The 25,631-nt window shown below is 35.8% G+C and overlaps 2 protein-coding genes across 4 annotated transcripts in view; both read right to left on the reverse strand.

Annotated features, from left to right (window-relative positions):
* LOC306869079 (uncharacterized protein) overlaps positions 1 to 25,631 on the reverse strand; it is a 409,393-nt gene that overhangs the window by 360,110 nt on the left and 23,652 nt on the right. The gene's annotated exons all lie outside the window — the stretch shown is intronic.
* The window catches only part of LOC306869084 (BAR/IMD domain-containing adapter protein 2-like), a 97,154-nt gene that overhangs the window by 32,609 nt on the left and 38,914 nt on the right, over positions 1 to 25,631 (reverse strand). For all 3 annotated transcript variants that reach the window (XM_079415680.1, XM_079415679.1, XM_079415681.1), the window contains exons 4-5: positions 4,316 to 4,377; positions 3,283 to 3,354 (exon numbers count right to left, since the gene is read on the reverse strand). In XM_079415680.1, the coding sequence (XP_079271806.1) occupies positions 3,283 to 3,354; positions 4,316 to 4,377 (134 nt within the window). The remainder of the gene's footprint in view (positions 1 to 3,282; positions 3,355 to 4,315; positions 4,378 to 25,631) is intronic.

A 25,631-nucleotide genomic window follows, 5' to 3' on the forward strand; every position in this document is an offset into this window, starting at 1 on the left:
AATGTAATTTGATAATATATTTAATATATCGCACCTTAATGACACGACACTCATGGTTTGAGATGCTGGAAAAAGTTAGATGTGACGCAACAGCAAAAAGAAAAAAAGAAAAAAAAAAAGAAGAAAGAAGAAGGTCTGTCTGGTATGTACTGTAAATAAACTGAGCATCAAACCCCAGTCTCACACATCTGATTCATCTGTTGAGTAATCATCAAGTAAAGTGACTAAAGTGCACATTTCAAGTTCTGGGATTGTCTTCTCAAAGATGGACACTTGCGATGCTGCCTTACAGTTTGGACAGAACATCAGAGCAGGCAGCATAGCTCTGTCAGCAACTGTTAAGAACAGCCTTCAAGTCAGGATCTCTTCATGATGCCTTCAAACGCGGTCTGGCCAGGCGGTTCACTGGGGTCTGGAGCACAGCTAAAGGTCTGGGGTTTCAGGGCAGTGCGTTCTGATGTCTGCAGAAGAAAGCAGCGAAGGTCTCCACTCCCAACTGCACAACATGGCTCACGGCCAAATTCTGGAGGCTGATACACTTGGCTGATAATTTCTAGATATATGAATCTTTACACATCCTACACAAGGTATGCTGAGAGAATGATCTCTAGACTACATGTCTATAAATAGTTTGGCAGCTCGACCAGATTCTTGCGCAGCAGGAAAGTGTCTACAAAGACAGCGTTACATGCGAGTGATGGAGCAATTGCTCAATCTTCGGCGGGAGAAGGGAAGATTCTGCTTCGACAGCCATGATCCCCTTTTCTCACCATATGAATGATTTACAAGCCATTACAGGAATAAATAAAAATCAGGTCTGACGGATCATGATTTCTCCTGGAATTTAAGAGATGGAGAGTGTGGCTGGTTAACTTCAGTTAACTTGATTTGCTTGTCAAGCTTGATTTGTTATGGGCAGAACAGAATATGCATTTGAAGCATTTTCTTCAGACTAACTAGTACTAAATCAACCTGTTATTTTACTGTTAATCCTTATAAAAAGGTGCTCCTATGGCGGCAGCACAAAATGGATATCATAAGAGTCATCCAGACCTAAATAGAGATCTCACAATGGACTCCAGAGCAGAGACCCAACGTGTTGCACAGAATGTGTGGACTGAGAGAAAAAAAAGAAAAAAAGAAAAGTGTTTGGTTTCCAAGGGGAACGACCGCAGACCGCTCTCTCCAGCGCTGAATAAAGCAAGACAGCAAGGCTTTAATTTTATCTGAATACAATGTGATGACAAGAGACGCCCAATCCCAGTCGCCCAAATCCCCCCAATGAACTGCTCTACACAGCTCCTCTCCAACCCACTCACAGTCTAAAGATATCTCTCTCAGCACTGCTCCAAACATACTTTAATCTGCCGCAAATTGTGTACTTTCATTTGTTGAAAATAGTGGAAACAGGAGTGATGGAAAAACAGGGTCGCTGCTATACAAGAAAACAAGACGTATTTCTACAAGATCTATGGGTGTTTGGAATGGCATACTATCTACTATAATAGAAGTCTGCGTTATATACACTGTGTAGTGAACAACTTTTCTATGTTTTTTTTTCCTTTTCTGTAGCTCCACTAGTTGTGTTTGAATCAAGGAAACATGTGTACTGATAAGTTGCTTTGTATAAAATAATATGCCAAATGCATAAATGTAAATTGTTGGCAAATAATCTGCTACATTAGCCAAAATGTGGAGCATGTAACCAAAGCAGAGTAAGCAATGTCATCCAGTTTTTTTGGTTTGTTTGTTTGTTTTTTTAAATATCCTTGGCTCAATATTTCATCAGACTGCCAAGATGTAAGACAAAATTTTACTAAAAAATTGCTAAATAGCCATATTTACACTACAAACGTTTGGCATAAGTAAGATTTTATTTCTTATTTTTTTGAAAGAAATTAATATTGTTATTCAGCAAGGACATTTAATTGCTCAAAAGTGACAGTAAAGACTTTAACATTGTTACAAAATATTTCTATTCTTTTGAAGTTTCTATTCAAAGAAGTCTGAAAACAGTTTTAACGACAACAAAAAAAATTAAACAACTGTTTTCAACAATGACAATAATAAGAAATACTTCTTGAGCAGCAAATCAGAATATTAGAATGATTTCTGAAGGATCATGAGACACTGAAGACTGGAGAAACCATGCTGAAAATTCAACTTTGCATCACAGGAATAAATTACATTTGAAATATATTCAAATAGAAAATAGTTATTTTAAATTGTAATAATATTTACATTTTGTACTGTATTTTTAATCATATAAATGCAGCCTTGCTGAACATAAGAGACTTCTGGATATTTTCATTCCAACTATGATTTAACTTTTGCTGGGTAACGATACATTTTTAAAAATTCGTGATTAATGCATTGTTATGCACAAAATTCAATAATGAATTCAAAAGTAGTGTATTGTGCACTTAATTCACTTAAAAGTACTGCAATGTGAACAAAAGTGCAATATCATTTTGTTTGCAAACACTTTAAACAAATAAGAAGCTTTTTACAGCAGTATTCCTTTTACATAGCCTAGTAGCAGTTAAAATATTTCTTGCAAATCTCAACTTAACCATTAATGCTGACTCCACTGTGCTGAGCGAGAGTGCCTCTCTGCTGTCTTCACGTGCTATGAAGTCGTGATTACGAGCAGGTTACATTCTTTTCTATTAAATGCAACAGTGAACAGTGGTTTGTGAATGTTGATGCGTTGCCTAAATGATTTTAACGGGAGCGTTCATGTGAACACTGCTGCAGTCTTGGGCTCAAATGCTCTCATTGGTTGAGACGCGTGATGACACCCATCCCAAGTCAGTACTGATCAACATCCCACCCCTCCTGTGACCCATGGTTTGTCTGTATGTGAATTCAGAGCCAGTGAGCAACAGGCTTTCATAATAATAATAATAATAATAATAATAAAATAAATAAATAAAAAAAAACCTCTCCATTAATGCGCAATAATATAATTGTTGGCATTAATTACAATTAATTACAATTAATTGCGATAATAACGTGTTAACCTGCCCAACCCTAGATATATTTAGCAATTTTAAAGTCCGTCTAAAAGGCCATTCACAACCCATTTTACTTTCATAATCTAATGCATTTTCAAGTGAAATAGGAAACGTAGAATGGTTTTATTCATTGGAAACCAAACGGATTGTGAAAAGTGTGTGCGCGGAGAGTGCCTGTGTGTAATGTGTATTACTAAAGTAGAGGGGAAGCACTTCTGCCAGTCTGTTAGGTTATCAGAAGGAGTGGGATGTGCTGTGGACTCACAGTCAGGTATCTCGCATCCAATTCCACCTTCTTTTCCAGCTCCGATAGCAGCTCGTTGTGGAAGCATTTCAACTGCAACAAAATGCATAAAAATGACTGAAGTTCGTTAAATAGTTTTTTGAAGAACCTTGAAACACAGATTTGTGCAGATTATACAACATACCCAGAAATTTTACGTGTTCAATACACTATCGACACCATTTTTAGTATAATGTTGATAATCACAGAAAATTAGTTATCCCTCAATGTTGTGGTTACAGTACCAACTGCAGCTGAGCATTCCAGAAGGTTTTTATCAGAAACGTCAAGTTTGTATTTTTATTTAGTGGTTACATTAAAGGTGCAGTATGTAATATTGACAGCTATCAGTTGAAATGGGTACTGCAATCCAAATTCGACACTCACACGGGTTGCCAGATTGAAGACACGAAACAAGAAGGAGTGCAATTGACAATGGAAGGCACTGAATTTGATTTCTACACTTTTAAATATGCCTCTGGTCAGAGAGATTTTTAGATGGATGCCGACGCTTTTTATGTCAGGTAAAATCTACAATGTCTGACCCAGTTCGTTTGCCTGCTTTCATGGGTGCAATACGTTGGATTTTCCACGACCTGGCAACCCTGGGTGTTTAAATATTATTGGGTAAATTGGCAGAAGGCGGAATCACACAAAACAAAACAAAAACAGACATTATGACATGGAACACGCATTAGAAGAATAACTGGCAGTAGCATTGTTTTTCAGAGAAATTTTTATGCTTTGATACAGTCAAAAATAAATAAAAATAACATACAGCACCTTTAATTATTCAGATGTTTGTTATTTGAGCTACAAACCTCTGTAAATCCTTTTTGTTTTATGTAATTCCGATGCGTGGAGTTTGCTCCATATAAACTGTGATTTACATTAAAATTCACTGGATTTAACTTGTATTGAACCTGCTAAGATTTAAAAAATTCTAATCTAATCTATGCAAAATAGATACTTTCATAAAGATGCAAAATGGACTGCAGTCAAATAAAGTACAGACCATTTCCTCTAACTGCACTTGAATCTGTCGGTGGACCTCTGCCATCTGGAAAAGCACATCCCCTGCAGAGAAGAGGGACATACGTCAGTTAAGAGAGAGGACAACAGGAAATGGACTCATAATCATGTGATTCAAGTGAGAACAAATGTTGAGAGGTTAAAGAGACAGTTAGATCGAGTTAGGGTGGAGTAGGCCAGAAAGAAAGAAAGAAAGAAAGAAAGAGGGAGAGAGGCAAGATAAATCCCAACGTGCATTACATCCATGCCATCATACACATACCACAGACGGGCAAACATAGGGACAATGACATGGTCAAAGACATTAAACACAGACACAGAAATGAACAACAGGGTGAAAGGGTGGAGAACAAAGACAGAAACTAAAAATATAAAGCATGTCAAAACAGGGTTTCAAAATACCAGTGTGTTAAAGGAACATTTCACAGAAAAATGAAAATTCTGTCCTTTTTACTCACCATATGCTGTTATTTTTCTGTGGAAAGATATAATGTAACTTCTGAAGGCTTTTATAGGGAGCTTGACAGACATGGTCACTTTGCACTACACTTTTCTAGAAAGGATTCCTCAAAAAGTCTCTTTTTGTGTCCCACAGAAATAAAAAACAACAGCATATGGGTTTGGAATGCCATGAAGGTCTATATATAAATACTGACAGAATTGACATTTTTGAGTGAACTACTCCTTTAAACAGAACCAAAAACACTCCAAAAAAACTCTCGCCTAATATGACTGTAAATTAGAAATTAGCATCATTTGTCTTTTTTCAAGTGCTTCTTCTGCAAGGATGACTGTCAGAATGTTGTGAAACTCCTTGCAAAACTAAAACAGGAAGAAAAGGACTAAACAAAGAGAGGCCATGCAGCTGGTGGAAGTTGTGTTGTTTTTCATATACCTACATGCTGCTGCTTCTGAATATGCAATGCATTGTGAAGAAAGGAACAGACAGTGAGCAGAGCACAGAGGAGACCCGGTGAGACATTGTGAAAAGAACACACAGCAATGGAAGACAACAGCGAGCTGCCCTGACCTCCTCCCATCTCAGCATGGCAACCTAAAGTTAGGCGCTACAGAACGTCTTCAAGCGCGGTGCAAAGCGGCTCTCGTGTTTGCGCATGCTTGAACACTTCATACGTGACAATTTAACAGTCAGTCCAGTGAAACAACACGCACTGCAAACCAGCACAGACACGTGATTAAAGAGCTCTCGCTGAAGAGCAGAAGCATTGGGTTCAGAAACACAGTCTGTTGATTACTCTGAGAGAGGATTCTGGAGAGATCAATGATGAAATGAAAGTTCTGTCGATGTTCATTCATCCTCATGTTCTAAATGTATGCATTTATGTTCTATCTTTCATGAAAGAGAAAAGGAGATATTTAGGTGAATGTTTTCCATACAACAAAAGCAGACAGCGGTCAGTAGCTTTCAAACAGCAAAAGAGGGAAAATGATTTTGGATTAAATGGATTTTTTGATGGCCAGTGACAATGAGCAGGGTGGTTGATGGCAGATGGAAGGGTAAAATTTATGAAATTTAATTTAAAAATAGTACGCTGCTAAAAATCACATTTATATGACATTAACTGAATAAAAAAATAATTAACTTGAAAATTAATCAATGTAAAAATCATTTAAAAATGATATAAAATAAAATGAGAATAAACAGATTTATATTTTAGATAGGAACTTAAATTATTTTAGATAAGAATCACAAATTCTTATCGTAGTATTTTTCACAAATAAAAACAAAAGTTAAAAACATGATTAAAAAATGATGGGGATTTTATTGATGCCGTTTTGTTTTTGACAGGCTCTTGTTGTATGGAAAAGAGCAGCGTGAAGATTCTTCAAAATCTCTCCTTTTGTAATCCATGGAAACCAAAACAGGTTTTGCAGTGTAAATGGTAAATGCCTGAATTCCTTTAAGGGTCATACAGCTGTTTCCGATCACTATCTTGAGTTTTATGCACTAATCTTAATTATGATCTCTACGTGCATGTTAAAAGTAAAGAAACACACATCTAAATTAGCTTTGCAGTCCAAAATCATTCAGTCAAGCAGACAGTGTAAGAAAGCTTTACAGAACAGGAACAAAAAGACTACGAACAGAGGGAACACGATACTACAGAGACAACTGCACATTTTGTTCTCTTATTTATTCATTTCCATTCTCAAGCCATTTCTCAAATGCAAGAAATTGCAAAATAATTCACACACTCCCATCATCGGAAGCTTATATGAAACATTACAAATCAGAGAAACCTCAAATCATAAGAGTGAAATTGGCTGATATGCAACGCTTTTTAACTGTCCTGCATAGTAAATGCTTTTAATAAAACGGTGGGTATTTTACAATATTCTTACATTAACATTAGGTATCTCTATAGCAAAGATCAGTTTTATAACATTAATAATCCTGCTGTACTACGATTAATTTATATAATGTAATATTAATATGCAGAAATGAACATTAATAAAGGTTGAATGATTCAATTATTGTTCATTCATTCTTTAATACATACAACCTTACTGTAAAATGTCACTAAACAGTGAATTAGCAGAGTACGTAGAAATTTCCATTTAAACTTTGGAGCTGATCATGAAATTGTTCATGGTGTGACATACTCATACCTCCATTTGTTTACAATTTAGCAGAATCAATAAAATGAAAATAAATATATGTAAATATATATATGCATGTATATACACTATGTAGAAAGTCAGATTTTGGTTACTTTAGCTACACAACAGATTTTTAAAACCAGATATACCACATCATTTGTGTGTGTGTTAAATGTTGCATGACACTTTAATGACCAAAAAAATAAAAAAATAAATTGTATTCAGTCATTCTGATACTTTGATATTAAAAATAATGATCCAAATGATTTCAGTGGCTTGATTGCAATTAATCTACGCAGTGACTGAATCACACCAACATCACAACACTATCAGAGGTTTGATTACACACAGGTATGGTGCAGACTGCAGTCATCTCCTGGACAAACAGTGGCCTCTCTCAAGAGTCTTACAGCATGGCACCTAAACTGATTAAAGAGAATCAGCCACCGTGCTCAGGCTTACAAACCTAAGAGGTCTTTTGATTTAGTGCTCAGATCAATTAACAAATGCAGCTCTACAGCCTGCCACAAACACACAGATACACACAGGTCACTCCTTTTCTAGTCCTTAATCTGATTCTGTACACACACAGTTCAGTTTTTTTTACTGAGCTGACAACTGAATTAAAGGTCATCCGATGAACATGCATCTAATATTATATATATATATATATATATATATATATATATATATATATATATATATATATATATATATATATATATATATATATATATATATATATATATATATATATATATATATATATATGTATATATATATATATATATATGTATGTATGTGTATATATATATATATATATATATATATATATATATTATGTATTGAAATATTAAGTGTTACCACTTGACACTTTGCAACCTGAGCTAATCCAGTGTTGTCATGAAAAGACATGAAAAGACACATCTTGTAATGAAATTACATATATACTCCAAAACACTGCTATGGTTACCACCAAATCAACCATGCCATTTTGGGAGTGACTTCTGTTTTTCATACTTACTGAATGATCATTTAGAGGATTAACTCCTGCATTTAAATGTCACTCCCAACAAACCCTCCAGTGTACATGTGACCAGAGAGCGGAGCTTCCTTACACAGAAACACAGACACACCCAAACCTTCCTTCCTGATACGTTACTGGAAAAACTTCTTCCTCAAGCCACCATTAGATCATTTATTCACTTTGCAAGCAGACCTGAAAGCCTGATTTTGTTTGGTTCGAATCAAAGGAAAACAGGAAACAAGGTCTGAGGCGGTTATCGAATTAATACAAGTCAGCAAAATATTTTCTATATAAAAATACTGATATCAGACCTTGCATATGAGATCTTTGATCTGATATGTAGTTAAAGATGTGCAGCGTTTTTACAGAAAAACCACACCCCAAAATCCTTTGAGAAAGCACCTCAGCTTTGATGTGTTTGACAGAAGCTCTTTGTATGCAGGTACTTTAAGCTCTTTATAATGGACTTGTGACATCCGCATTCTCTTTGCTTTGAGCACAGCTGCCTTACTGACTGACAGCAACAGGGCAGCGAGGAGTCACGGTCACTGCAGAGAGCTCGACATGGAAAGCCAGAACACACACACACACTCACACACTCTCTCTCTCTCTTGGGGCCTGTCACGGCCATCTACCTTCCTCCCTCACAACCAGCGAGAACAATGGATGCCTGTCAGTCAGTAATGTAGTTTCTCTTGGGAAAATCTGTTGGCTCCATTACATGATTTTGCAGACAATCTTAATCATTTGATCATATAAAACAATAAATAAGTAGCGAAAGCAGTGAAGCAGGTTTGTTAAAACAATTGAAAGAAAAAATCATAAAGAAATAAAAGTAACAATTATTATAACATTTTAATAGGACAGCTTTATCACCTTAATTTTGAGACTAAGAACATAAAAAAATAAATTAATTAATAATACTAACAATATGAAAATGTTATATGAATAATAGTGAAGTGACATACGGCCAAGTATGGTGACCCATACTCAGAATTTGTGCTCTGCATTTAACCCATCCAAAGTGCACACACACAGCAGTGAACACACACACACCAGTGAACACACACACACCGTGAGCACACACACACCGTGAACACACACCCAGGCAGCCATTTATGCTGCGGCGCCCGGGGAGCAGTTGGGGGTTCGGTGCCTTGCTCAAGGGCACCTCAGTCGTGGTATTGAGGGTGGAGAGAGGGCTGGACATTCACTCCCCCCACCTACAATCCCTGCCGGCCCGAGACTCGAACCCGCAACCTTTGGATCACGAGTCCGACTCTCTAACCAATAGGCTACGATAAATATTCCCACTAATAAATATTTAATAAATCAATATATTATTATTATTATTATGATGAAAGTAGTATTATGAAAGCATTTTCATCAGGACAGCTTTATTAAATTTTTGAGACAATTTTTTATATAAATTAATAGTAATCAAATTTAAAATTATTATTATTATTTAGTAAACATTTTTATTAGCATAGCTTTATCATCCTGACATTTGACACATACATACAAAATCTACTTTAAAATAAATCAATAATAGTAATAACATGTACAAATAATATGAATAATATTTAATTAATATTAGGAATAATTATTATTACGTAAAATTTTATTAGGATAGCTTTATCATCCTGATAATTGAAACACAAAAAATATTGTTTTAAATAAATTAATCACGTTATTCAAATAATACTTATTATTGATGTACAATTATGAATATATCAAATAATAATAATAATAATAATACATTTCTTAAACGTATTAATTTACAAATTATGAATATATTAAATAATAATAATAATAATAATAATAATAATAATGATACATTTCTTAAACTCATGTACTTTTTTATAAAACAGTTTTACCACGCTGACGTTTTTGAGACACACAATAAGCAAGCAAATAAATAAATAAATAACCTCCAGAAACTTTTATTCAGGAATGAATAACTATCTCCTCCTCCGTCACAACCCACAACGTGGGGTGAGCAATAGATATCTGTCAGAGGGCAGGTTCTCTTGGGAAAATCTGCACCTGCAGTCTTGCATGTCTCTACTTGGACAGAAAAAACGCGTGTGCATTTGGATCAAGTCCATCTAGTCAAATAATTTGCCCTGTTCTTCCTGTCCCAGGCTCACCTCGTCGGCTTTATATGCAAACATTTATCAGAACATCTGAAGTGCAGGAGTGTCGTCACTAACAGAGAGCTGCGGGCAAACCCGACAGGCCGGACCAGTCTGGGAGGAGGAGAACGAGGAGAGCAGAGTAAAGCACTGACAATGGTCAAGCGTGCAGCGCTGCAGGGTGTCATGGAAACAGTCGAAATGCTCAGGCTGCCAGCCAAACCCAGATTCTGAAGAACAAAATGGAGGACTCTGTGTATCAGCTTAACATAGATGCGTCGACTCCTTTATCTATTTGTACAGTGAGCAGATTACACCACTCCCAACCGTGCTGCAACTGACAAAATACATGCATCCCATGGTGCACTGGTGCATCCACTACATCAAACAGCACTTAGTTGTGTCATACTCTATTGTGTGTGCAGTCCTCATTCACACATGCAGTGATTTTAATCACTGGAGGTCATCAAGAGGCTGTATTGTTGTTGTTCATAATGCTGGTTGCTCTAATACTACTAGTACGCTGCATCACAATGGAAAATCTGAACACAAATCAGATGCATTAATAACTGAAATAAGATGGCATTCTATTTTTATTAGATTATTCTATTCTTGCTGCTTAAAATATATATGCATTGGAAAGTGTTTGTATATTATTTAAAGCAGTGCATAATTTATCATCAAGAATAGGATGAACAATTATTAACTTATAAATCAAACGCTCACAGAATGGCAACAATTCACATTTTTTTATAAAATCACTCACAATTCGACAATATTAACTGTAAATTTGTAAATAAATTGTAAACAATACTATTTCAGTCTTTAATCTTCAACATTTAAATGTTAAATTCTATGTTATTTGCCATTGTTATAAATAATTCTAGATACTTTATTATAGCGAAAGTGAAAGTGACGTGACATACAGCTAAGTATGGTGAACCATACTCGGAATTTGCGCTCTGCATTTAACCCATTTCACATTCACTCCCCCCACCTACAATTCCTGCCGGACCTGAGACTCGAACTCGCAACCTTTGGGTTACGAGTCTGACTCTCTAACCATTAGGCCACAACTTCAACTGTTTAGATTTTTAGGACGTGCATTAGCTTTTTTCCCCCCATCTGCAGGTAAAAATCTACAACACTGCATGTACGCTGCATAAAAATTCGGTCTGACTTTCACATTGATAGACTAAATTACAATACAAATTCCCTCATTTTCATGTCCATGCAGATGATGTTTCTGGAAAAGTAGAAATACAGCAGTTAACCATGTACATAAACCAGCGCTACGCAACTTCTGACACAACTTCTGCATAAGAAGGTTTTGTTTTTTTTTGTTTTTTTTTCCTTAAGCTTTTCAACATTTTCAGACAGCTACAGTGCATTTACTGGGGCTGTTTGAAAATGTTGAAAAGCTTAAGGAAAAGAAAAAAAAAGCATTTCTTAGTGATAAGTGGGTGTCAGAAGCCAAAAGTATATATATATATATATATATATATATATATATATATATATATATATATATATATATATATATATATATATATTTTAACATTTATTTTGTTTACACTTGCTTATACATATATGGGTAGTTGACTTATCAATGTGTCCGATAGTGTGACAGCCAAAAATGTAAAATAAAAAACCCCTCTAACATTGAAGATACATTTTTCTCATTTTATTTGTATGTTAAGGTTTTTTCCTACATTTTTGTTGTCACACCATATACAGTAGGACACAATCCATTTTTTATGTCAACTACCCATATACATATTTATATCTGAACATGTTTGTCCAAAAAGTTTCAGCAATTATCATATGAAATTTTGATCCAGTCACAGAAACACTTCCACAGTTTTTCCTTTACTTCACTACAGTATCTGAAAGGAAACAGATCATGTGCCGAAATGCATTTACTCCTATTGGTAGTCTGATATGCTTAAAGTTAAAATTATTCAACCATTTTTTCACTGAACACTTGCCAGTGCTTTGTTGCTGGTAATCCAGAGCATGTATAAATGGCCTGCATCTTGCATTTGCAGTAATGCTGCATATTCATTGCTGAGCCCATGCTGCTACAATTTGCGCACTAAATTGGGAAGCATGCGAAATATATGAAAATGCACCGTGAAGCTACTTATCAGCACAATCTTTTGCGATGCAGACATTTATGAAGCCAAACACAAACATCCCATTATTTTCTGCACACAGCTGCAGCTCTTTCATGAAACAAGAGAGTGAAAGCATAACACGATCCTGCTGCTGCTAAGATCACATCAGGGGTGTCAAATCCTGCTCCTGAAGGCCCATCTTCCTGCAGAGTCTATCTCCAGCCCCAATTAAACACACCTGAACCAGCCAATCAATGTTTTCAGGATCACCAGAAACTTCCAGGCAGGTGTTTTGGAGGTAAATGTGCAGGAAGGTGCCCTGCAGGAGCAGGACTGGAGACGTGTGAAACCAGCCAACAACAATCAAACATGTTCTCCTAGAACACCCTCTCTCTATTGTAGGGAAGTCTGATTCATCTGAATGAGACCGTTTGTTTGGATGATTCATTTTAATTAACTAATTAAAAAAATTCACTGAATCACAGTCATCATTACCAGTGTTAGCAGAAGACTTATTCTAGTGAAAAAAAAAACATTTAGTTATATAACACTTTTTTTTTTTTTTTTTTTACACTACTTTGCCTGCAGTTATACAAGAGTTCTTGTTTTAAATTTACACATTTATATATTCAAGTTTGGAGCAGTGATCATAATTGAAAAACATTTGTTTTTTTTATACCAGATAAATACTGCTCTTGAATTCCAAATCTTGTGATTTATCATTTATCATCTGTTTTATCATTTGCCTGACTTAGCTAGTTTCAAATATACTTAGCTATTATTTCTTAGTAGCAAAACAAGTAAATATAAATACATCATGTACATAAAAGTATTGTCATTTCATAGCACACTTAATATCTTAGTTCTTTTACAGTGTATATACTAAAAAGTTAGGAAGCACTGTCATATTCCAAGGACCATGGTACACATAGACCTACTACAGATACTTCAAAGAATAGTATTAACATGGTACCAAAAACATGGTAATACCATAGGACTTTTGAGCTATTTTCAAAAAGATGGCAACAGAACTACATGCATGTGTGTGTGTGTGTGTACCTGGTATTCCTTATGTTATGGGGACTAAATTTTGACCTTGTGTAGACATTTGTGGTCTACATGATGAAAACAGCTTATAAATCCAACAAAATGAAGTTTTTTGAAAATCTAAAAATAAAAAGATTTTTCTGTGAGGGGTAGGTTTAGGGCTAAGGGGATAGAACATACAGTTTGAACAATATAAAAATCCTTTTGTCTCTGGAATATCCCCGTAAAACATGCAAACCAAACGTGTGTGTGTGTGTGTGTGTGTGTGTGTGTGTGTGTGTGTGAACCAGGTAAAAGAGACTAAATGCCCATATAGTAAAACCCTAAATTAAGGTTATGGGATAGAATATAAAGTTTGTACCGCATAAAATCATTGTGTCAATGGAAAGTCCCCATAAAACAGTAAAACCCAATATGTGTGTGCATAACCCTAAGAAAAAACAGTTCTAAGAGAATAATGATATAAATAGCTGGAGATCAGCCATGTCAGGTCAGGGATCCTGTCCTACTGACCCAGTAAAATCTGCCGTGACTTCTTCACCTCAGCATGTAGGACAGTTTCAGTGCTGTTCAGAGACACAGATCACTGAACTCTCCAATGACAGTTCAGCTGAAGCCAGCAAACTAGGAGAGCAAAAAAAAACAAAAGGCAGAAAAACAGCCTCTTGCACCGCTTTAGAAAAATTAGTACATTGTTTTTCTGTAATCATTAATATACACTTGTATAATAATAACAAATACATTTGGATTTATGGAAGATTTACTAATGGCACAAATATGCAAGTAGTACCATAGTAAATCAATAAAATAATCATTCAGTACCATGGCTCGAAAAGAAACTACTAAATAAAATATCATTCCAATAAAAACGACAATACACATGAAATTCCTGTGGTTTTTCAAGGGTTTTGTGATCGTTAGCATATCTTCGTGTTTGTTTGTTTGTGTGTGTGTGTGCAGCTTTGTTCACCATAAGAAGCTTCAGGATTTGAGAACGGGGAAAAGAGGGAAAAGAAAGAGGTGGAGATCAGAGAGTCTGTAATCCTGACAGACAACACAGTGTGTGAATGTAGCCATTAGAGCTGACACGGATGCTGCTTACACTCCAAACTGCAATTTCTGGCAGATTTGGCAGTGAAGGGCAAGTGTGAGGGATCCTCTCAGCACAGCCTGTGCTCCTCAGCTGACGGGAGGTGGAAACGCTATGATAGGGCTAATGTGAGGGACCAAGGCAGAAGAACATACACCTGCTGGAATGAGCCTGAGACATGAGAATATAACTGAAATACACCAATGAAATCCAGCGGCTTCATCTAACCACACAATCATTCTCTGAATCATCCTGTTCTTTGCAGAAGCTTCTCCCTGCCTTGTTGTGACATGTTTGACGCAGAGCACTAATTGATCCAGATGACCTAAAGATGTGTCTTGACAGGAATACACCAACACAGCGCAGTTTAAAGGCCATAGCTACAAGGCTGTTGCATTTTTTTGTTTTCTCTCTAAAGTCCACTTATAATATGGAATTTAGCTTTACTTTAGTTTATATTGTCGAACCTCTGACCCTTGAACAGTCCGTTTTCTACCACTGTACTGTATAAAAAGTCACTATCAACACATTTTACTGATGCAAAATGATAAATGTTTTTAAAAGAAGTTTCTTATGTTCATCAACGCTGCATTTATTTGATAAAAATACAGAAGAAAACTAATATTGTGAAATATTATTGCAATTTAAAATAACCGTTTTCTATATTGTTATACTTTAAAATGTAATTTACTCCGGTTATGCAATGCTGAATTTTCAGCAGCCATTGCTCCAGTACATTACGCCATTACTTGGTCACACAATCCTTCAGAAATCATTCTAATATGCTGATTTATTATCAATGTTGAAAACAGTTGCACTGCTTAATATTTTTTTGGAACCTGAGATACTTTTTTTTCAGGATTCTTTGGTAAATAAAAAGAACAACATTTATTTAAAATAGAAATCTTTTGTAACAAAAATGTCTTTTTTGAAAGAGATGAATACTTTTATTAAACTAAGATGCGTTAAATTGATAAAAAGTGATAGTAAAGACTTTATTGTTAGAAAAGATGTCTATTTTAAATAGGCCTAAACGCTGTTCTTTTTAAACTTTTTTTATTCATTAAAGAATCCTGAAAAAGTATTGCAGGTTCTGTTTTCAACAATGATAATAAATCAGCATATTAGACTGAATTCTGAAGGATAAAATCTTAAAGTATATTTCATACCATTAATATAAATTAAATCACTTTTTCCACTGATGACTACACTGACCTCTTGTTTGCTAAAAAAGTAAGAAAAACCTTCTGTCTTCCATGATATGACCCATTTAAAAACAGAAGAGAGAATGTGAAGACAGAAAGATCAGGATAGACTTTAAAAAAAAAGCAAACGAAAGCAAGCACAAAAAGAAAGGAGATATTATAATAACAGCAATTGAGGGGAAGCCATCTCTATAATAAAGCACTAAAGGATGAAAAGCAGAAACCCTCTAATTTCATGGGGCTACAGAAGCTCATTAACTATTCCAGCTCTGAGCTCTATGAAAGCCGTGCCAGACGCAACATATACACAGCATGGATCAAGACACTCGGCACATATATACCAAGACAGCAAATCAAGGGCAAAGTGAGGGAGTGCGTGTGGGCCCTCGTTCTCCCAGCATGCAGTGCAGCTCTCAGAAATAGAGCAGGAGAAAGCAGGGCTCCTGGGACCGAGGCACAGGGCTAATAAAAGAGCTCCACTGCTCTCATTCCGACAGGCCCAGGTGAAAGAGAGAGAGAGAGAGAGAGAGAGAGAGAGAGCGAGAGAGAGGCCGTCAGAAGTTATCATAGGATTGTATGTTCCATTAAAAGTAGTGACTGAGCACCTAGGCTTGCTAGCATTTACTAGTGCCATTAACCTGCCTCCTCTATGATATATGTGAAACATCAAAAATATAAATGACAAATAATTACAAGTGCTTAATTCACTTTTGCAGTGCTTCAATCTTAAAAATAAACGTTTCAAAGTAATTTTTTTGCAGCAGTGGCCCAGAAGAACCATTTCGGTTCCACAAAGAACCTTTCAGTGAACAGTTCTTAAAAGAACAATTTTTATTAGCGTGAAGAAGATTTTAGTCGTCTAAAAAACCTTTGTGGAATGAAAAAGTTCCAAGGATGTTAAAGGTTCTTCATGGAACCGCTGATGCCAATAAAGAAGCATTGACCACTGATTTTACAATGAATGGGAAACATTGGAACACCCAATCTTGTCTTCTAAATAATAGAGCCAATCGCTAATGGACCCATTTCACATTTCTGGGGTCCTCAGAATCTGAAGTCATTGTAGGGTAAACTTCTATACTGGTGAATGAAAGCTATTATAAAAATAATCGAATTATAAAACAAACACAAACAATCTCTAGAACTGCTCTGAGAGTCACTTCAGTTTCTTTTGAGAAAAACTATAGTCATATCTTATACAAACAGAACCCTAAAGGCTTCACAGCAACCCGTTAAAATAAAAGTTTGGTTTAACTTTAAGAAACCATGACAGAAATATTACTTGATGTACTTGATAGTAGTACTACTACTACTACTACTACTACTACTACTACTACTACTACTACTAAAATTATTATTAAAATTTATTACCAGAATCTATTTAGCAGAAAATGTAAACACACAACACATTATTTCTGGGGGAAAAAATGTAATAAATAATAAAAAAAAATAATAATAATAAATTATTTGTTAATAAAATCTATTAATTAGAGATGATTGTGATTATTAATATTTAATACAACCATTAAAACGAAATCCAGAAAAAATTATGGAAAAACAGAATTTGGTAAAAACAAAGCTAAATTTGAGAAAAAAAAAATTCATAGGGCCTTAAAATGTAATTTTTGTTAAACTTTTAATAAATTGCTGTTTAATATTGTATGTTTAATGATTTCAATTAATTACACATTGCTTTTGATGAATATAATTTAACTATTAAAACAGAGTCACTGTAAAAAAAAAAAAATGAAAAACCGGAATCCTGAACAATTGAACAATCCTGAAAAAAATGACTTTGGGATAAAATAAAACAGTTTTATAGGGTCCCAAGTAATCCATTTTTATATTTTCCAGATTTAAATGTGCTCTAGAAATGTAAGTAAGTCATGTATTTTCCTCCCATATTTCCCTATTCAATTAGGAACTGCACTTTCATGACTGAAAGTACAGTAGCTACCTGAGATTGTTCCCAAGATTTACTTGGTGAACTGACTTGCCTTGAAAGGGACTTTGGTGGATGCCAAGGTGTTCTGAGCTCACAGATGCTAGCCTTAGCAACTACTATAAAATGCGTTCTCGACCTTCTCAAACTGAGGTGATCGCAGGCAGCGTTCGTGGATCTCTGGGGAGAAAAATGTGTCATTGAGTTCTTTCTGCATCAATATCTCTGAACTAATTCACTGGCCACTCAACCTAAACCACTGGGGGAAGTGCTTTAGACTTGACAGGAAATTAAAACGGCATATCATCACATCATTTGCCACTCAGAGGGGCGTAAATGCTGATGAGCCCTAATTATGTAACAGTTTTGCCCATTATAGGAATGTGCACAGAAATGATCTGAAAAATACATCTCAGCATCCTCTTTTCACATTTAAATGATCAAAATCCCTCTGAGGCAAGTTCACTCAGCCAGCCATCTTGACACAGCTATTTTCTATCTAGTCTATTCAAATCATCGATAAAAATGGTATAATAAATGTAGCTTCTTTAACTGAAATTATGGCTAAAACCTTTGACCGCAATAAAGCAGTGCCTTATTAAAGCTCTTTTAAATGAAAGGTGGGACATTCATTCTGTCTCTGGTACTTCACTGTTTTAAATATCTAGTTGCCATAGAAACACTCATATGAGAAACCATTCAAAAGCTTAAAAATGAAACTTGTCGCTCTACTTAAAAGTTACATTTTAAAAGGTTTGCACAGCATTGTTAAAGGCTATTCTTCTTCTCTTAGTAATGTCTTCTCTCCTCAGGAAGTTTCTTTATGTTAGGCACAAGAGTCAGGTTGAGTTTACAGTAGCTCATGAATATTAAAGCGTCTGATATTCTGATTGGCTTAAAGGTTTGTGAATGTTCAGTCCATTGACGAATAAAACAGAATGGCTTCCGGTTGGCCATTGTTTTATGCATCTAACTACATCTGATCGCTTCATCGCCAGTTTGAGATGTCTAAGGCTTTCTAATACAAGTCATGTTTGGTTTCTAATTGATACTAAATGATCAAATACTAAGATTTAGTGTTAAATTATTTCACTACTTTTTAACAGTTCATGCAAACGTACTTTTTTCTACTGAAAATAAGTAGGATCCAGTAGGAAAATAATGTAGGATCTAGAGTTTGTCCTCAGGAGTACAGCTGGAAGGTTTATGCAAGTAAATATTCATAGACGTATAGCTGTGGTGCTTTCAGTATGGACGACGTCAAGCTGTTGTGGCACGCTGTGACGTGACGCATCATCAGGCTCTTGTGTAGACACCAAATACAAATTTGATTAAATCAATCAAGTTATAATTTATCTGGAAACTGAAACTGAATATTTAAAAAGAATAGACACAAACGATAATTATTTCATTTAATCACATCAAATGGAAGCCTAACATCAAAACAACATCCAGATCTGAATAAAAGAGAGAGAGGCAAATTTCAGAACACTTTGTTCTCATGGTAACTGTTTCACTAGCAACTTTGCTAAAGCAGTGAAGGATGCTGCTTGATTTGCAGTATTTTAGGCTTTTTTCCCCCCTCTGCTAACTTATTGAAGAAGCAACAGAACAGTCCACGGCATACATCCATAATAAAATCCAATAAGACACATATTAAACTCGTTTCTGGGAACATTCTGCGTTCAATAAAAGTGTAGCTCCATCAACAACATTTGTGCAATAAAATGTCAGATCACAACAGAAGATTATTTTAACTCATCCCTCAGTTGATGAAGCACACACAGGAAGTACACAGGTCTAGACGGTACACATTAAAATACACACTGAATGTACACCACTGTACCATACTTTACTGAATAATTTGAGTAAATGCTTTAACAAAAGCACACGCTTTTACATGCAAATTTGCCAAATTACTTTCTGTGGCAATCAACAATGTGCCATAAATGCGGTTTTCAATATATAGTTCACCCAAAAATGAAACGTGGTGAAAATGTTTTCACCCTCAGGCCATCCAGGGTGTAGATGAGTTTGTTAGAACAGATTTGGAGACATTTATCATTACATCACTTGCTCACCAATGGATCCTCTGCAGTGAATGGGTGCCGTCAGAATAAGAGTCCAAACAGCTGATTAAGACATCACAGTAATCCACATGATCCCAGTCCATTAACACCTTTTTAAGTGAAAAGTTGCATATTTGAAAGAAACAAATCCTTCATTAAGACATTTTAACTTTAAACCGTCCAAAATACATAATTCATAAATCATAACAACACTTCCTCCAGTGAAGAAGTCAAAATCAACCTACATATTAGTTTAATACCATTTTGGACTGTTTTTGCTTGTAAATGGCAAATGATCTGTGCATATTTCTCTCCTGATTCATACAAGACTTTTATCACTAAGGCAAAATATTATGATTACAGGATTCAATAGAAACAATAGAAGTTAAAAACATCTCACTGATAGATTTTTTTTTTCTTACAAACATGCAGCTTTTCACTTCACAAGATGTTAATTGATGGACTGGAGTCGTGTGGTTTTCTTGTGGATTATTGTGATGTTTTTATCAGCTGTTTGGACTCTCATTCCGAAGGCACCCATTCACTGCAGAGGATCCACTGGTGAGCAAATGATAGGATACATTTCTCGAAATCTGTTCCCATGAAGAAACAAACTCATCTACATCTTGCACAGCCTAAGGGTAAGTATATTTTCATATTTTGATGAACTATTCTTTTTTCTCAACACCAGAACATTCCTTTAAACATGACAAAACAGTGGTGAGAAATTGCGACGTAAGCTTGGTAAGCGTACGCCGTGTTGTGATGTGTCGTCTACATGCAGTCCAACCACTGTCTGCTTGTGTAAGGGTGAGAGTATGCCACAGTGATGTAATGAAGGCAGTAAAACACAGAGAAAGAGATGTGGTGGGAGGATATGAGTGGGAGGTGGTGACAGGGGCATCATTATCCTAAACAAACCAGTGAGTGTGGGAGTGTATGCGAGAGTGAGTGTGTGTGTGTGTGTGTGTGTGTGTGTGTGCGCGTGTGTATGCACTCCCTCACGCCTCACTTTCAGATGAGAATGAGCGCTCTCCACTGCAAACGCTTTGTGCATCCAAGGACACCATATATGAAGGCACGAAATTTGCCCAGGCTCAACTATGAGTGCGTGACTATGTTTATGCAAGTGTGTGTGTGTGTATGTGAGATAATGTGTGCCGTTTAATGCGAGAAATATCAGAAAAACAGCAAGGAATGAAGTGAGAGAGAGGGAGAAAAGCAGGAGCGCGTGTAGGCGGAAACCATTTACAGTCTGTCTCAAAGCGAACCCCCATGGCTCTCTCACTGAGAAAGACAGACACACAGGACTGCAAATTGCCCATAAGAATTTAGTGTTCCACCTCACGGCGCAGGACATCTCCTATCCAAAACAGAGATGAAGCCGTTTGTCACTAAATGACACGTCTTGCATTTCAGCTCAGCATTCGGCAGGGTAAAAGAACCTCGTCATTATCCCCGGGGGTCGGCGGTCACAGCGGTGCTGTAGTGTATCTGCACTGGTAATGGCCAGTTTATCATTTCATAAAGTATGATGTGACACTCTGATATGTGTGTTTTGAGGGCCTGTTCTCACGAGCAGGTGGAGTCCTGTTGTTGACACGGGAGAGGATATAACCTTGGGCGATTCCTCTGGGAGAGACTCAAAAGGAAAACTCAAATGAATTTTGGGTGTGGGCCATGAGGCAAAAAATAAAAAGATTAGTTCCCACTCTTATTCCTGATTGGATGAGCTGCGTTTGAAGCCGCCGACAATGCTGATAAATGCACTCCTGTGACATTTGACCAGCAGAGGAACTAAATGTCACAGATTGACCTCCTGACTCAACATAAAGAATATAAACATCAATGGTTTGCCTTAGGGATGTCAAAAGGAGTAGCGTTTTGGTACAATTTAATGCTAAATAAAAATAAAATAAAAAAAAAAGTCTTCAAAAAAGGAATGACAGCAGTGTTCCTGCAGTTTATGTAATAAAATGTATCATCTCAATGATGACTTCTTGTTTGTGGCTGGATAATTTTAGTTAATATTAACAAACTTGCGCACAAAGTTAAGCTTTAAGGGGGAAAAACAAAAAAGAAAACTAATTTACAGCTCAGTTTAATTAAAGACCTGCTTAGTCAATCTCTGACACCATCAATACCATATAATTAGTTTTATCTCTAAAACTAAGCCAATTAATTATTTTTATATTGCATGTAATTACTTTTAAAAAAATTCTGTTTCTCAGTGGTTTACTTGAATACTTAATACAACCATTTACTCTTCATGAAAAATTACTTGATAACTTAAAATACTTAAAAGAAATATCTGAAGGCTAATGTAAGGCCGTTATTTTAATTAAACGTGTTAATGTTTAAATTAATGTTACATTTTTAAATTGAACATTTTATAAATTAATTTAAACAATTAAATTCTTTAAAATTATTACTTTTCAACAGAATATACATTTTTGCTGTGGTGTAATAAATTGGTGTAAATAATTGAAAAATTTAATTTTGACTAGTATTCAGCCCTTTTGAACTTTGAGCTAGTGTTATTTTAGTATTTATATGCTATTATTAGCATTTTTCAGTTTATTTTACTTTGTTTTAGTAATTTGTGTTTTTGTATTTTTTTTAATATAAATATTACTTCAACTTAATCTTATATTTCAGTTAGTTGCCAAGGCAACATTTCTAATATTTAAAGTCTTTCATCTTACATTTATATTTTATTTTAATACTGCTTTATTTCAATCAACAAAAACTATTCTTAAAGGGGTCATATGATGCGATTACACGTTTTCCTTTCTCTTTTGAGTGTTACTAGCTGTTTGTGCATAGATAAGATCCCTGAAGTTGCAAAGACTAAAGTCTCAAAACCAAAGAGATATTCTTTAATATAGTTAAGTTAAAAGTTACGGCTCATTCAAACACGTCCCCACATGTCTACGTTACGGTGTGGGAAGATTTGCAAAACACCACCCAAATGTATACGCAATGAAAAAGGCAGAACTATTATTCTCGCTGTAGTATTGTTGCTGCTGCCGGCGCCATGTCGTGGAGACGCTGCGTTTCGTTGTGAAGGTGAAAGTACTTTGTTTGGGTTTCCAAAAGAGGACACAACTAGAAATCAGTGGTTAAGTTGTATTTACAACACTGTTCCAGAACAGTTCAACCCAGATATAAGAGTGTGTGCAGCGCATTTTACGGAGGACTATTTCCTGAACCTGGAAGAGTAGCCTACAACGCCAGCTGTGCACAAAGGCGGTTTCTATAAAGTGGGGCAATTCCAACTTTGTAAGGACAGTCTGACGCTTCAGACTCACAGCCTGTAAGTACGTTTTCATATTTAAAGAATTTGCCACTGACTATTCAAACACGAGTTTTGAGCAGGGTAGAGTAGTGCTTGTTGTTTCTCCGATCACAAATGCAGACATGGTAATGTTTACGCGGCGCGATGCAACACGATGCGTAGAAAGACAGTACAAGTCATTATAATCAGTAATTATGTCCCCACTGGATGCAATAAATGCCTCGTTTACAATGGGTTTTATTGTTTTTATGTGGTTGCGCTGGGACACGGCATCACAATATGGTGAGGGGCGTAACATTTCCATCTCTCGCTTGAGGTATTCGGCCAATCACAACACACTGGATAGCTGGCCAATCAGAGCACGCCTCGCTTCTCAGAACGATGAGCTTTGTAAAAATCAGCGCGTTTCAGAAAGGCAGGGCATAGAGCAACAAAAATGTACAGTATGTGGAAAATAATGTGTTTTTTTACCTTAAACTGCATAAATACATTGCATTACACCAAATACAAAAATAATGTTCTTTTTAACAACGTCATATGACCCCTTGAATAATTTTAATTTTGGTTAAAGGGATAGTTCACCCAAAAATACTAATTATGATTTACTCACCCTCAAGGCATCCTAGGTTTATATGACTTTCTTCAGACGAATACAATCAGAGTTATAATTAAAAAATGTCCTGGCTCTTCCAAGACTTATAATGGCAGTGAATGGGTGTTATTTTTGAATAGTCCAAAAGAAGTCCAATAAAGCGCATCCACCCATAATAAAAAAAGTGCCTCACACAGCTTTGGGGGTTGAATAAAGGTCTCCTGAAGCGAATCGATGCATTTTTATAAAGAAAAATATCCATATTGAACATTTTATAAACAGTAATCTTTCGCTTCCGCTAACTGTCGTCACGTGTTCACAATAGAATGCCATTCCAGCGGATGACGTTAACAATAAAAACGTTAAGCTTTAGAGCATGACATCACGTCCTGTTGCCCATATTTGTTGCGGGGTCCAAAGTCATTTTAGTGCTGGAAGCCTAGTGTGTCCGTAGCTTAACTTTGCTCCTGGATATAACCTTCCTGTAGAGTTCAGCTGATACTCTAATCACACACCTGAAACAGCTAATCAAGGTTTTTGGGTTCACTAGAAAATTATAGTCAGGTGTGTTAGCAGACTGAGAGCAGCTACTGTAGATCTTCAGGACTGAGCACTCCTGCTCTAATGCATAATGCAGACGCTTTTGTTTTTGAGTAATGAATGCATGCATGCACACACTCACTCAGTCACATCACTTAATCAAAGCAGAGTGACTCATTATGACACTGCTGACGAACTATGGCACAGGTTCTCACAAACCACACCTGCCCATTATCTACATGTAACTGCATTTGAAAATGACAAAACACCATCAGTCAACTACGTACGTTTTTAGTTTTGTAACACACAAACATCATCTTAACCTATCTTGCATTTAAACAATGAATGTTTGGATTTAAGTGAAAAGGATAGTTCACCCAAAAATGAAAATTGTGTCATCATTTACTCACCCTCAAGTTATTACAAACCTGTATAAATTCCTGTCAGCTGCTGAACACAAAAGATATTATTCTGAAGAATGTTGGTGACCAAACAGTTGACGGTAGCCATTGACTTCCATAGAAAGGAAAAAATAAAAAAATAAATAAACTATACAAGTCAATAATAAGTATTTAATTGTGGTATCTTGGCAGTAACTATGGTTACCATGGAAAATGTTTTAGCAAGGGTTGGTATTAATCACCACCAGTGTCATCAAACATGAAATTTAAACTAAAAGATAGGTATAAATTCAATATTGTGGGAAAAATATAATTCTTTTAACGCATGTAGTACTGTATATAATATGGTATTTTGCTGAAAATCTATGGTTACCATAGCGCATTTTTGTATGGGAGTGTCTTCATGCATCACAGATGATTTGTGTGTATATGAAGTGTAACTTGAGAGGGCCGCATTGTGTTGTATGTCCAGGGGGTCTGTGACTGAGGCTGAGACTTTCTCTGTGATTCACACTCAGTCAGAGCGAGAGAGTGAGATTCAAGTGCTAATACCTTTTGCAAGTTCAAATGAGAGGTGAACTGCCCTGTTGGTTGCGTTATACATGAGGGGGGAGTTTACTCCACCTCAGTACAGGAAACACCCTGTGGAAATGAAATAACAGATGCGCCTTTCATGTCCTGAGCAACAGTTCTAGCGTATGTGACACTCCTGACCCAGTGAGATAGATATGATCCAATTAAATTCACTGTATACACTGCTTTCCCATTTCAAACAGCATTTATACCACAAAAAGGACAGCTTCTGCAGACATTTTGTAATGTGGCATAAATAAGGGCATAGTTCATCCAAACATGAAAATTCGGTTTCATTTAATCACCCTGATTTGGTTTCAAACAAGACATCTAAACACAAATGAAAATATTTTTTAATTAAACCTGAGAGATTTCGGTCCTTTCAAACAGCTTGATTCGTGTAGATTTCTTTTTACAATCTTTATGAAGTTTTTGAAGTTTTGGTGTAATGGGATTTCAATTGAGGAGCAGAAGTCTCAGATTTCATTAAAAAAATTAATTTGTTTCAAAGATGAATGAAAGTCTTATAGGTTTGAATGGCATGATGAAATCATGAAAGAAGTTATAACTGAGAAACTTATACTTCAGACGCAATACTGTCTGTTTGTTTTTGCACAGCCAATGAAAACAGTTGCAAACAA

The sequence above is a fragment of the Barbus barbus genome, assembly GCF_936440315.1.
Source record: "Barbus barbus genome assembly, chromosome: 4".
NCBI lineage: Eukaryota > Metazoa > Chordata > Actinopteri > Cypriniformes > Cyprinidae > Barbus > Barbus barbus.